General features: G+C 45.1%; 1 protein-coding gene across 1 annotated transcript in view; it reads right to left on the reverse strand.

Moving 5' to 3' along the window:
• The window catches only part of CMTM7 (CKLF like MARVEL transmembrane domain containing 7), a 29,656-nt gene extending 19,080 nt beyond the window's left edge, over window positions 1–10,576 (reverse strand). The window contains exons 1-2 of the mRNA XM_053258820.1: window positions 9,974–10,576; window positions 1,403–1,579 (exon numbers count right to left, since the gene is read on the reverse strand). Coding sequence (XP_053114795.1) covers window positions 1,403–1,579; window positions 9,974–10,126 — 330 coding nt within the window. The 5' untranslated portion in view covers window positions 10,127–10,576. The remainder of the gene's footprint in view (window positions 1–1,402; window positions 1,580–9,973) is intronic.
• Between the last annotated feature and the right edge of the window lie 2,422 nt (window positions 10,577–12,998).

Consider the following 12,998-nt stretch of genomic DNA (forward strand, 5'->3'; position numbering starts at 1 on the left):
GATTGCTCAACCCTTTTTTGGGAGGGCTTTGTCACTTTATCCCCTCAGGAACCTTATATGGAGAGTGGATTTTCCCACATCAAAATAAAGTGGATGGTGGCAGCCTACTGTGAATCCCTTTCAGACAAGGATTCCCTCATCCTCCTCTGGCTCTGGTAGGAGTCATGACACAGACAATCAGGGGCGGATTAAGCTTTTTGCCACCTGCAGACAGCCAAGGGGCTTGACAGCTATACTTGTAAAGGGGAATCCAGCAAGGATTCCCCTTTACAAGTAAAGGTCTTGGCGTTTGGGGTGGGGGTGGGGAGTTAAACCTTTTCCCCTTGTGCAGAGAGCCACAAAATGGGTCAAAAATGGCCTGACCCGTCATTTGGGAGGCAGGCGGGCCCATGGGGAGAGCCCTCATCGCAATCCTCACTGCGCTGCCACCATCCTTCCACCATCCTGATGTGCAGTGGCAATTTTTGTAAAGGTAGTTTTAACTTTCCCCTGACCCAAGCCCTTTACTTGCACACCATTCCTAAAATTTGCCCCCCCTCAAAATTTGCCCCCATAGGCAATTCCCTATATTGCCTATGCATTAATCCGCCCCTGCAGACATTGAAAAGGGGGAGAAAGATGGGGCTGGGGCCAAAGAGAAGAGGGAGCTGAGGGGGTGGAAAAAAGTATGGTAGGCAGGCAAACAGGGTCCAGTTTCTCTCTCTGCTCACTTCTCCTTCCAGGGCAGAGAAAGAGTCACAATGTCAGACCGCCCTCCCTCCCAAAATAATTTTGGCTCCTCCTCTCCTTCCTCCAGAACTCACAGAGACAACATTTTGGCTCCCACTCTCCTCTCTCCGATTTACCTTCTTGGCTATGTAGCACTGCCAGCCACATTTTTGTGGGCACATTGAAAACCTCAGTGCCCATTTATCATACAAAAACTATAATATGTGCCCTTAATTGATTCCATATGTTTAAAAGGGGCATTTCAAGGATAAAACACTACCAAAAATTGTAAATAGGTGGTGTTTGGGTTTTTTAAAGCACAAATTCAGCATTGAATCTAATTTTTCAAAATGTTTAAAGGCAAAGTAAAACAAGTTAAAGGTATTAAATATGCACCCCACAAAAGTTGCCAACACCCAGACCCCTGCTTTATAAAGCTAGTTTCTACAACAACATGTTCACCATTTTAAACTGAATTCATACCAGATTTGGAAGGATGGTGATGCTTGGCTCCTAGATATAATATGAGTGAACTCTGAAAAGGATTGAGCACATGGTCAGGTTTTAGGAGTGATAAGATGTTCAAAGCTTCTAAGGATGAATGCGGTTTTTACTTCTCACCTTAACTCTACAGGGATCACTGTGCCCATATAATGTTGGTGAAAAAAAATTGTTTCAGTTATGTGAAACTTACCGTAAGTGGCCAGTTGATGCAGGTCAGCTTCCGGTAAATTCTGAAGACATAGACAATGTAGAAGATGAGAATCATAATGAAGTCAAACATACTGATGATTTCAAAAAAGGTGTATGCACTGTAATCAGAAGTCCATGTTGCGTATTTTATGCAGAGGAATCCGATCAGTAGTGATATCTGAAAGGCAAGGAAAGGCAGAGTCAAAGAAGCCCAGGGTAATGAGAGGGAACAACAAACTGAAGTTGAGTCCAAACAAGATGGAGGTACTTGTTTGTGGGGCTGGCCACTGACTTTGAGAATTTCCTTACAATAATGTTCCATTTTAAACAAAAAGTTCTATTAATATTCTAATAAAAGTCAGCAGTTTGCCAAATTTTGCAGCTTATGCATTTTAAGTGTGTCATTAGCAGCAATTCATTCCACTAGATGCAAAAGATCAAGAGAAAACTGCAGATTTCTCCTCTGTGTTAGGTAATACCATAAGCAAGAGCTATTGTATGGAGTCCCACAGGGCTCCATTCTATCTCCAATGCTTTTTAACATCTACATGAAACTGCTGGGAGAAAACATCAGGAGATTTGGTGCAGGATGCTATAAATAATGCTGATGACACTCAGATCTATTTCTCCATATCAGGAGATGGCTTAACTTTTTTAAATGCTTGCTTGGAATTGGTAATGGGCTGGATGAGAGGGAACAACAAACTGAAGTTGAGGCCAAACAAGATGGAGGTACTTGTTTGTGGGAGGCCAGAACTTAGGAAGTAGTTTAGATCTGCCTGTTCTGGATGGGGTTACACTCCTGAAAGATCAGGTACATAGCTTGGGAGTCCTTCTTTCCTTGATATCTCAGCTTGAAGTAATGGTCAGGTGTGCTTTTTATCAGCTTCAGCTGATACGCCAGCTATGTCCATTTCTTGAGACAAACAACCTTAAAACATGGTGCATATGCTGGTACCATTCAGGCTTGACTACTGCAATATGCTCTACACTGGGCTGCCTTTGTACATAGTTCAGAAACTGCAACTGGTGCAGAATGTGGCATCCAGGTTGGTCTTCGGGGCCACCCGTAGAGACCACATTACTCCTTTTTTAAAAGAACCACACCGGCTGCCAATTAGTTTCTGGGCAAAATACAAAGTGCTAGTTATTACCTATAAAGCCCTGAATGGCTTGGTCCAGGGTATTTAAGAGAGCGCCTTCTTCTTCATGAGCCTTGCCACCTATTACGATAATTGGAGGAGGCTCCGTTGCTGTTGCCACTGGCTTGCTTGGTGGTGATCCCAAACTGGGCTTTAGCAGATATTAAAGGCAATAGGATTCTGTTCTGAGCTAGTTCATGCTTTTAACTGAATCACAGCTAGGGGGAAAAAACACAACTCTGTCCACACTCTGTGGCAAAGACCCTTCCCATCTCTGACAACCTTTTAGAAGTCTCTAAAGACTTATTTTTTTCACCCAAGCCTTTTCAACTGTACTGAGGTTTTAAATTGTTTTAAGGTTTTTATTTTTAACCAGTCTTATGTTATTGTAAAGCTCCAAGAGCTGGAATTTTGGGGCTGTCTACAAATCAGTAAATAAATCAAATAAATAGTCTTTGCAACATTTAATAGTCCAGAGTCCTCACTGTAGGTGTTGGGAAGGAGGCATTTTTTGTTGCTCTCTCCTACCACATGAAGCACTCTTAAAAACCTCTAAGTATGTGGCTGTGGGTCAATGCAGCCCTCAGGGATATATTTAGAGAGTGTTTCTTGGGGAAGAATAAAGCAGCAAAAATGTCCACCCTCTTGTAGCAGAATTCTGGATTACTAAATACTGCGGAGGTGCTTTGAACAGAATCTCATCATTGGGGGGGTGTGTGTGTGGATCAGGCATCCCCAAACTGCAGCCCTCCAGATGTTGCTGAACTACAACTTCCAGCATACCCAGCCACAAAAAATTGTGTCTAGGGATGCGGGGAGTTGTAGTTCAGCAACATCTGGAGGGCCGCAGTTTGGGGATGCCTGATATAGAACGTTATAAATAACGCACAGCACTTCCGGTCAGTGAAACAACAGGGCAGCAAGAAGGTATGCTGCCGCCCCACCGGACTATTTATACACAGAGTGCTGGAGGGGAAATCATGGCGGGGGGAGGGGAAGTGCACCCTCCCGCATCCTTAAAGACACCCCCGCCCCAGCATCAGCTTGAAGGAAGCCGGTTCCATGCACATCCCTAGTTTCAGACACTATCTATAATATTTAAGAGTTTGGTAAAAATATGGCCTTATAGTAGGAGATGTTCTCTTGCCAGTGGATATTTATTTATTTATTTATCATATTTTTATACCGCTCTTCAACCAAAGTTCTCAAAGTGGTTTACACAGAAAAATAAATAATACATCAATAAGATGGTCCCCTGTCCCCAAAGGGCTCACAATCTAATGGATAATTAAGATATGCCTAATATCAACTTTAAAAGGTGCTTAAGGATACAGTCACTGAAAAAGTGGTAACATGCCTAACTCCATTACCCTTGGAATTGGCCCACTGCTTTTGGTGCAGATCTTTACCAAGAACCACCCTGAGACAGTTCTCTGCTGCTGCCTCCTCTTCCTAGCCCAGTGCACAACCTCCTACCTTCCTCAAACAGGTAGGTGGCATTTGGCGTTCTGCCTCAGGTGCATCAAAGTCCTGGGCTGTCACTCTCAAGAGAGAAGAGCTGGTCTTGTGGTAGCAAGCATGACTTGTCCCTTTAGCTAAGCAGGGTCCACCCTGGTTCCATATGAATGGGAGACTTGATGTGTGAGCACTGTAAGATAGGGGATGGGGCCACACTGAGAAGAGCAGAAGGTTCCAAGTTCCCTCCCTGGCTCCTCCAAGATAGGGTTGAGAGAGATTCCTGCCTGCAACCTTGGAGAAGCTGCTGCCAGTCTGTGAAGACAATACTGAGCTAGATGGACCAATGGTCTGACTTAGTATATACAGGGGCGTAGCTATAATTGAGCAAAAGGGTTCAAAGAACATGGGCCCCCAGCTCCTGAGGGCCCTCCAGCTCCACCCCTTCCTATTTTCTTCATTATCTCCCTCCCTCTGGGGGGGACCTCCAGAGAGAGGGATGAACACGGGCCCCCTCTCCCCTAGCTACGCCCCTGAGTAGCTTCCTATGTTCCTAAGATTGATATACTTACATATGCCATCACTGAACAGTGTATTATAGGCAAAGGAGTTATCATACTTCATTATAACAAGCTGCCTTAAGTCAAGTTTTAAATTCTCCAAGTTTAACCAAGTATAAACACAACCACAGTTCAGCTTTATGAAAAGCTTTGTAGGCTCCAGACTGGTGGATTAAATAACCAATGCTTCCCTTGTATGGATGGCTCCATCCAGTGCACAGATGGAGATCCCAGGTGCATAAAGATTTCACCATTCATTTAAAGTAGGGCAGTTCTACACACACACACACACACACACACACACACACACACACACACACACACTGACCCCATGCTGAAATAAGCATGGAGACCTACATACTTCCTGAGCACTTCACAGTCTGTAATAAGTGGGATTAAAAAAAAAAAAGCAATAGAGTAAAACTTCTTTTTCCCTTTCAGGGGGAAAAAATATCAAGAAACCAGAGGACAAAGCCATTCTACTTGAGGAAAGGGGAAAACAAAAGAACAAACCTCCTGGGAAAACTCACACCTTTTCCAACAAAAGCTGGATATCAGCCCTCACCAAAGTACAGATCAATATGAATTTGCAGGATAAGAGTCTCAGTATAAGAGGCAGTAACTGGACAGTTATGTATTTGACTAGAATGCCATTTTAAATTTTCAAATAACTGGCTCACCATAAGCAATGGTTTCTCTACTTGTACCCTGTTATTCTTTTGCAAGTTGAGAATAACTCATTGACAACAAAACATCATGATTTCCAATATACATTTGCACAGGAAACACACTTTTGAGATTTCCTGTTTTAACCCAGGTGGATCCTATAGCTATCGTAGAAGATCTTTAATGTGTTTCCAAAGTTTCTCATTTATGGAAACTCTAAAATAATGTTTTAAAATAATGGTGTCTTGTAATATTTATAGGTTCTTCATTTTATTTTAAAAATGCTACTAAACAGTTTTCACATTTTGAGCACTAGTACAAGGCAAATCAAGGGCAGCTTAAATAGCAACTCCTGATATGAGAAAATATTGTTTCCTTTTCTCTTTCTAGTGAGTGATGACTTTTAATGAACAGGTTTTCAGATGTTGTTCCAGCAAGCCCCCCAAATCAATAAGCCTCCTTGTGTTTAACAAAGAAAAAAATTAAGGTAAACTGTCTAGAACACCTCTGGTGGCAAAGCAGCAGGAAAACATACAAAGCTGATTTGATCCCTGCTGTCACCTAGTATCAAAAGCCTACAGACATTACATATTTATTTGTATACTTAAGAACCAAACTACATGTTATGGAGGTAGCCACTTTTGCTGTTCATGAATCTGTCCCATGCTTGTATAAAACACGGGTGAGGAGAGCAGAACCCTCTTTCTCTTTGTCTGCCTAACCTCCTCGTTATCGGTTGCCCCCATCAGTTTTGATATCAGAAGTGTGCTTGGTTGGGAAATAAGTTATCTACAGTGGAACAGGGAAATAAGGCTATGGGAAACAGGATGCTGGGCAAGACAGACCTTTGGCCTGATCCAGCAAAGCTAATTTTATGTTTCTTGGGGGAGACAGGCTGTTCCACTCACCCTTTAATGTTCACATTAGAACAGAGGAGACACATGAGCAAACAAACATAGCTGCCACATCACATCAAGCATGGTTTCAAGAGATTTAAAAACACACTTAAAGTGCAGAGTGTGAAGACAACAATGTGTTTGCAGAGGTGTATATTCTACAGTCAACAGCCAGCTATAATTGCCTGAAGCACCCTGTTGATGATTGTACCTTCTGTAGGAAACTTGGATTTCCTTCTGTTTACATTTGAAATAGCTTGGAGAAGAGCTGCCTGCACTTGCAGTCTGTCCAAGAGCCAGCGGAGCACTTCAGAGTTTCAACGTCTCAAACAAACAAAAATGGTATAGACACCCATTTTCTAAATGCAATAAACTTCCTCAATGTGTACAGTTCACAATTTCTTATTAAAGGCACTGTTAAAAGCATTTTAAAACTTCCTGTTCTTCTTGACACAAAACAGTAAAGACAGCAACCTTCTATAAAAATGCCTTCCTTCTCACGATTTGCTAAATTACTAGAGTGAACAGGAAAGGTGCCACCAGAAAGCTAAGTTGGGGTGGGTGGGTGATAAGTTGGGAAGTGGGCATGGAGCCCACTTCTATGCTCCTAAATTAATATGAATGGTTGTTTCACATATTACATTATACTTTCCTACATTAAAAATAGTTCCATGTAGAAAAATGTGTTTGCAACAATCCTACACGTGCCTAATATCTCTGCATGATCAAGCAGTACAGACATACTGGGAAGTCTCCGCTAATCTGCATGAGAGCACACTGGCAAGCCCCATCATCACACACAGACGTGCTCCATAGTGCCCTGTTCAGGCCTGTAGCCAGCCTAACATTTCTGGGGTGGGATCACAAGAGTGTGGGGGGTCAGGTTATATGGCAACAGCTGAAAAGCCAAGGCTGCCCGCCTTTATCTTATCATATTTCTATACCGCCTGATATGCACATCTCTAGGCGGTGTACAAAAACATAATAAAAACAATAAAATAGATATTAAAACAAGTTTTAAAATTATTAAAATTAATTCTAATTAAAAGCCTGAGAAAACAGGAGAGTCTTGAGGTTCTTTCTGAAGAGAGAGAAGGAGATGCTCTTATTTCAGTAGGGAGCATATTCCCAAACCCTGGGGCAGCCACAGAGAAAGCTTATGCCCTTTGCAGAGCATCAGCTATGCCTATGTACATTCTGTACATACAGTCTCTCTCTTTCTCACTCTCTCTTGCAGAGCCCCAGACAAGATCCACACATCCCATCCCCCAGCCTCTCTTTTTGCTTTGCTAGCAGCAGCCTTATGCTAGGAGCCATCATGGGGGAGGGGGAAGACAAGACATAGGCACACACTGACACACACCTCCAAAATTACCTAGGTGCACCTCAGGCACCTGTAAACACCTCCCCCCCCGCATAATGACTTAATTTCAATCAAGTCAAGAAAACAGATCTTCTTACATTACCAAGACAGACACAGCCAGACACTTGCCCGATATGCCCAGCTGAAGCGGAGGACTAGAGACTAGTCCTCTCTCTCTCTCTCTCTCTCTCTCTCTCTCTCTCTCTCTCTCTCTCTCTCTCCCTCCTCCATGTTCTGCTGCTCGGAGTGTTCTGCAGCTGCAGTCTCTCTCAGCAGCAGCCGTCGCATCAGTCGTTTCCAGTCTCTCCCGCTGTCTCTCTCAGCGCCTTGAGCTGGCCTCACTCGCACTGGCTCTTTAAGCAAGCGTGCAGGTGGGAGAAGACAAAAGCACAGCCTAGCAGCTGCTTGCTTGCTCGCTTGGCGGGAACGGGAGGAGGAGGAGCGGCTGGAGTGCCGGCACAGCAGGCTGCAAGGCGACCTATTCTTCTCCCTCCTCAGGTGAGCTCCTGGTGGCCGCTGAGGAGGAAGAATTTGGGGGGGGGGAGACAGGTGCACTCCACGCCACCATCTGGCTACGGGTCTGGCCCTGCTGTCCACAAGTATAGCATTTGTCCGAAGAGGAAAACTCTGTACTAAGAAAATATTTTTCCAGTGATAAAGGTACACCGATACCCCATATAATTTGAACAACTGAAGAGGACCAGTGTGGGTGCCCCAGTGTTCCTTATTACGAGGAGACTCTCTTCTGAAGACAGTGTTTGCCTCCACAGACAAATGCTGTATTCAGGGACAGCAGGGGGGCAGAGCTACAGAGCACATTAACATGTGGATGGGGCTTTCCAGCACACATTCTTTGTGGATGCTGATCCCAGCTACTAAATTAAAATGCCTGACATGGGCTCTTATGTAATGTTAAATCATCTCATTTAAAGGGAGGAGAGCTGGTCTTATGGTAGCAAGCATGAATTATCCCCCTTCACACGCACACTGGGCACTTTGCATGGGCACCAACGTTGTGTTTTTAAAAGGTCCTGCAGGGTGGCAGCATACCTCCTTGTCATCCCAGTGTGCGTTGTCGGCAGGAGGAATGTGGTGTGTGTGTGTGTGTGTGTGTAAGAGCACCCTCCCTGCTCCTTAAAAGGTAAAACCCCTGCCGCCAAACCAGCTGAACCGATTCAGAGGTCCATAAAAGGACCTTCAAACCGGTTCGTGCACATCTCTACTGGGTTGCTGTGAGAATCAATAGAATAAGCCCCAAGCAAGCCGCCCTGAGCAACTTGGCTTGGGTGCAAGAAACAATAAAACAGCAAGTTATCATGCAGGAAAATAGTAACATGAAACAACCCTATTCGTTAACAGTGGCAGAACCACACCGTCTCTGAAGAGTGGCTAGGGCAGGATGCTGAAGTTGGTTCCTGGTTTCCTATTCACAGAAAAAGAGCTGCACAAGGAAGCTAAACAAAGACCTAAGTTTTCATACAGTTACACTCCCAAATAAGCATTGGGTTACCACAGGCATATACCACCTTACCGGAAGACTATCCTCTGCAAGATACACATGAAACTAACTAAACTCAAAGTGTTGTTTTTGTACAAAGTACACTAGTTGACACATGATGCCCTCAAGCAACATTTACAAATAAGGAACTGGGTGTGTAACACTCCAGAATAAGTCTTGGGACCCTCCACGCTCTTGTATAACTAGGAGACTTTCCTCTGGGAGGGGGCATCCATAGCATCATATCTGGCCCATTGCTATATTCGTACAGGACGATGCCAAACACACTACTCTCCAGTCCAGTAATGTCCAAGGAGTATACTGCAGCAGTTCCTTCTTAGTATTAGTCTGAGTATTTATATGCAGCTTTTCAGCAAAAAGGCGACAAAGCAATTTACACAGCAACCGTTTCTACATCTCTTGGACATACATTGCTTTTGGGGGTTATCCTGCGACAAGTAAAGAGCAGCCAACTTCAGCATTCCGGCAAGAATCTCTAAAGAGAGAGAAACTGCCACTCAAAGCTTGGGAGGGGATCTGAAAGCCACGCCCCGTCACCCCGGCCTGGCTGCTGCGCTCAATGCTAGAACTGAGGGGGCTTCCTCCGGCTTTTCAGGGGCGAGAGAAAAGCCCTCCGCAAATGGTCAGGGTGGGGGGCGGCTCCCCCTCAGTACTACTTCATGGCACATGTGCCATGGCGGGGCTTGCATTTCTGGAGGAAGCAGAGCGTTGCTCCCGTTTCTGCCCTCGTGGCAGCAACATGAGCAACCCACTTCGTCCGCTGCGGGGCGGAGTGAGCGGCCCCGATTTTCCGCGCGCCCCAAGTTCAGGCAGCTTTGCAGAAGCCAAGCATCTCCTGCGAGGAGAACCTGTGGCAAAGAAGCCCGGTGAGAAGCTTGAGGAAACGGGCAGGGGGTGGGGAGCTGGAGCTGCTACTACTACTACTTGGGCCGAGCGAGAGTCTCCCTCCCTGGGACCCTCCACGCCCTTACCATTTGGGCCAGCTTCAGCATAGCTGAGCAGGAGCGCGCGTAGCCTCTGTCCACCAGCCCGGAGGAGGTCGATGCAAAGGCAGGGGGCGGCGAGGAGGTAGAGGCGCCCCCGCTGCTGACATCGGTGCGGACCACCCGCACCCCGTGAGACATCTCGCGCCTGGCCTGGGGCGAAATGTAGCGACTTTCCTTCTGGCGCTCTTCCTTCTCTAGCGCTGCGGCCACCGCTTGCGCAGGCGGGACAAGGCGGGGCCGGCCGCTGCCTGGCTCTGGCGCCTCTGTGCACAGCTGGAGCTTGTGACCAGTGGGGAAGAGAGACCAGGCAGGCCCCGGGGCCCTTTCCCTCGCTCCCCCAGGCAGCCTGGTGGAAGTCGGCGGGACGCCAGGAGGACAGAGGCGAGGCGGCAGCGATGCCTGCCTCAGGAAGTGGCCGGTCCCTTCAGCCGAACAAAGTTTGGGGCCCAGCAGTGAGACAGGAGGAGAAGGCTGGAGAGGCCGCCACGCAAGGATTCTCCGTCCGTCATGCAGGAGAACTCCGTCAACCCCTAGGCTCCAGCTGTTGTTTCCACCTACCAATGTGGAGTCGGCATGGCAACAGTAAAAGGCGGCGGGTCGGTGGGTGTCCTTTGGTTCCTGAGGAAAGGGGTGGCTCACCGTCTAGGTGTCAGCTTGCACTTTGCTCTCCCGCGCCTCCTGCCTCCCTGGAGAAGGTGCTAACATGCGGGCAGGAGCCCGTCTTCACTTTTTGCCCCAGGGCTCACTTCATCCTTGCTATGCCTGTTGTCAGAGGTGCATCTTGGTAATTTTGGAGCCACACCGTCCAGGACAGACTAAAGATGCGGGGTGGGCAGGAACTGTGGAGGCTCTGGGCTCCCGCCGAAGTCCAATGGAAAGAGCACCGCTGCCTGTTATTAGATGTACTGTATTTACCTGAATCCAAGACTAGGGTTTCCCCCAAATTCTATGATGTTAGAAATCAGGGAGTCGTTTTAAAGTCCCCTTCTTTTTATTTATAATTATTTGTTCAGTTTCTATACTGCTCTTCCAAAATGGCTCAGGGTGGTTTACAATTAAAACAACTAAAATCAATTAACAGTTTAAAAAGAGATAAATATATTTAACCTCTATTTTTAAGGGGCTCATCTTAAATTCAGTCATCTTGTATTCAGGTAAATATAATATATACTGCTTTTCAACAAAGAAAAAGAATCTCAAGCCAGTTATGTAGAAAGAAAAAATGTCAGTTTCTTATCCCCAAAGGGCTCACAATCTGTCCCTGGTAAATTGCTGTCCCTATTTTTGCCTGTTGTGGGGTTGCATTGTTCAGGTTTCTTTGTTTGCTTTTCATATGGTTGCCAGAATGGTCTTTCTTCAGGATTCAGTTCCCTCTCCAGAGTCTCTAGAAATTAAATTGCCAAGTGTTGTTGGATGGGTGAGTGTATCGTGTTTGTAGTGCATCTACATGTAAATGAGTGCACAGCATAAAAGCGTATCACTGATGAAATCTAGCCTTTGGCAGTATGCAATAGCAGATCAGGAGCGTGTGCAGCTTTTGCATGGGAATTGGTTGTTAAAAGTGCAACCCTATTTTCATCTGGGAAACACTGGAGGGGATATGCTTGACTCATATACGTTGGTCATCTGGAAGAATATTTTCTGCATGTATATTAGTACCTGCTTTCAATTTGTGGCCAGCTTGTAATCAGAATTGTACACAATACATCCTACATTCATAGATACATGTTTTTCTTGGTGATGTATTGAGAGGAGCAAGGAGTGGGAAGAGAGTTTAGTGAGTTCATTAATATATGTATTGCAAATATTTATATTCCACCTTTCCGCTTTAAAAACACATCTTCAAGGTGGCTAACAGCACAAACCAAGAGGTCAAACTGAGCCTTTATCTTTTTCTAAACTGGAACAGAATCTGAACCACCCAGAGACTTGCATTTTGCGTGGTATACAAATGTGTTAAATAAAATAATTAAAATAAACCATCACTGGAAGGTCTGTGTTGTTTTTGAACCAGAACAGAACCACATTTTTTTCCTGGTTGATTGATTGATTAAGTGCCATCAAGTCGGTGTTGACTCTTAGCAACCACATAGATTCTCTCCAGGATGATCTGTCTTCAACTTAAGGTCTCTCAATGGTGCATTCATTGCTGTCATAATCAAGTCAATCCACCTTGCTGCTGGTTGTCGTCTTCTTCTTTCCTTCAACTTTCCCCAGCATTATGGACTTTTCAAGGGAGCTGGGTTTTTACATGTGTCCAAAGTATGATAGTTAGAGTCTGGTAATTTGTGCCTTGAATGATAATTCTGGATTGATTTGTTCTATGATCCATTTGTTTGTTTTCCTGGCTATCCATGGTATCCTCAAAAGTCTTCACCAGCACCAAAGTTCAAAAGCATCAATGCTTTTCCTATCTTGCGTCTTCAAAGTCTACCTCTCACATCCATAGAGTGTCATGGGAAAAACCATTGTCCGAACGATTCTAATCTTTGTAGGTATAGACACATCACGGCATCTAAATATCCTTTCCAAGGGCTTAATTGCAACCCTACCAAGTGCTAGTCTGTGGCGTATTTCTTGACTGTTTTACTGTTGATAGTCGATCCTAAAAGGCAGAAACTATCCACCACCTCAATGTCTTCATTATTCTGAACAGGTTACTAGTTCAGAATAAGGGTTTAACCAAACACCACACCTGATGTGGTGCATTTGCTGGCTCCACCAGAATCTGAATGCACACATCAGTAAAGCATATATTTGGGAGCATCTGTGTATTTGGGACTGCTACAGGCATCTGTATTCTGCCTTCTTCCATGGCTGTGCCTGGGAAGCATTAGGCAGGAATTGGACTGGAGATCTACATGCTGCTCTCCCTTTGTGACAGAAGTTTGGTCTAAATACAGTTACAACATGGAAGAACATAACAAATACATAAGTGGAATGATAAAATATACTTTGCAAACAGTAACAATTAAGGACAGTGGAGTGGACATTCTTCATCATTGTTCCT

Source organism: Hemicordylus capensis, chromosome 6 (assembly GCF_027244095.1).
Source record: "Hemicordylus capensis ecotype Gifberg chromosome 6, rHemCap1.1.pri, whole genome shotgun sequence".
Lineage (NCBI taxonomy): Eukaryota > Metazoa > Chordata > Lepidosauria > Squamata > Cordylidae > Hemicordylus > Hemicordylus capensis.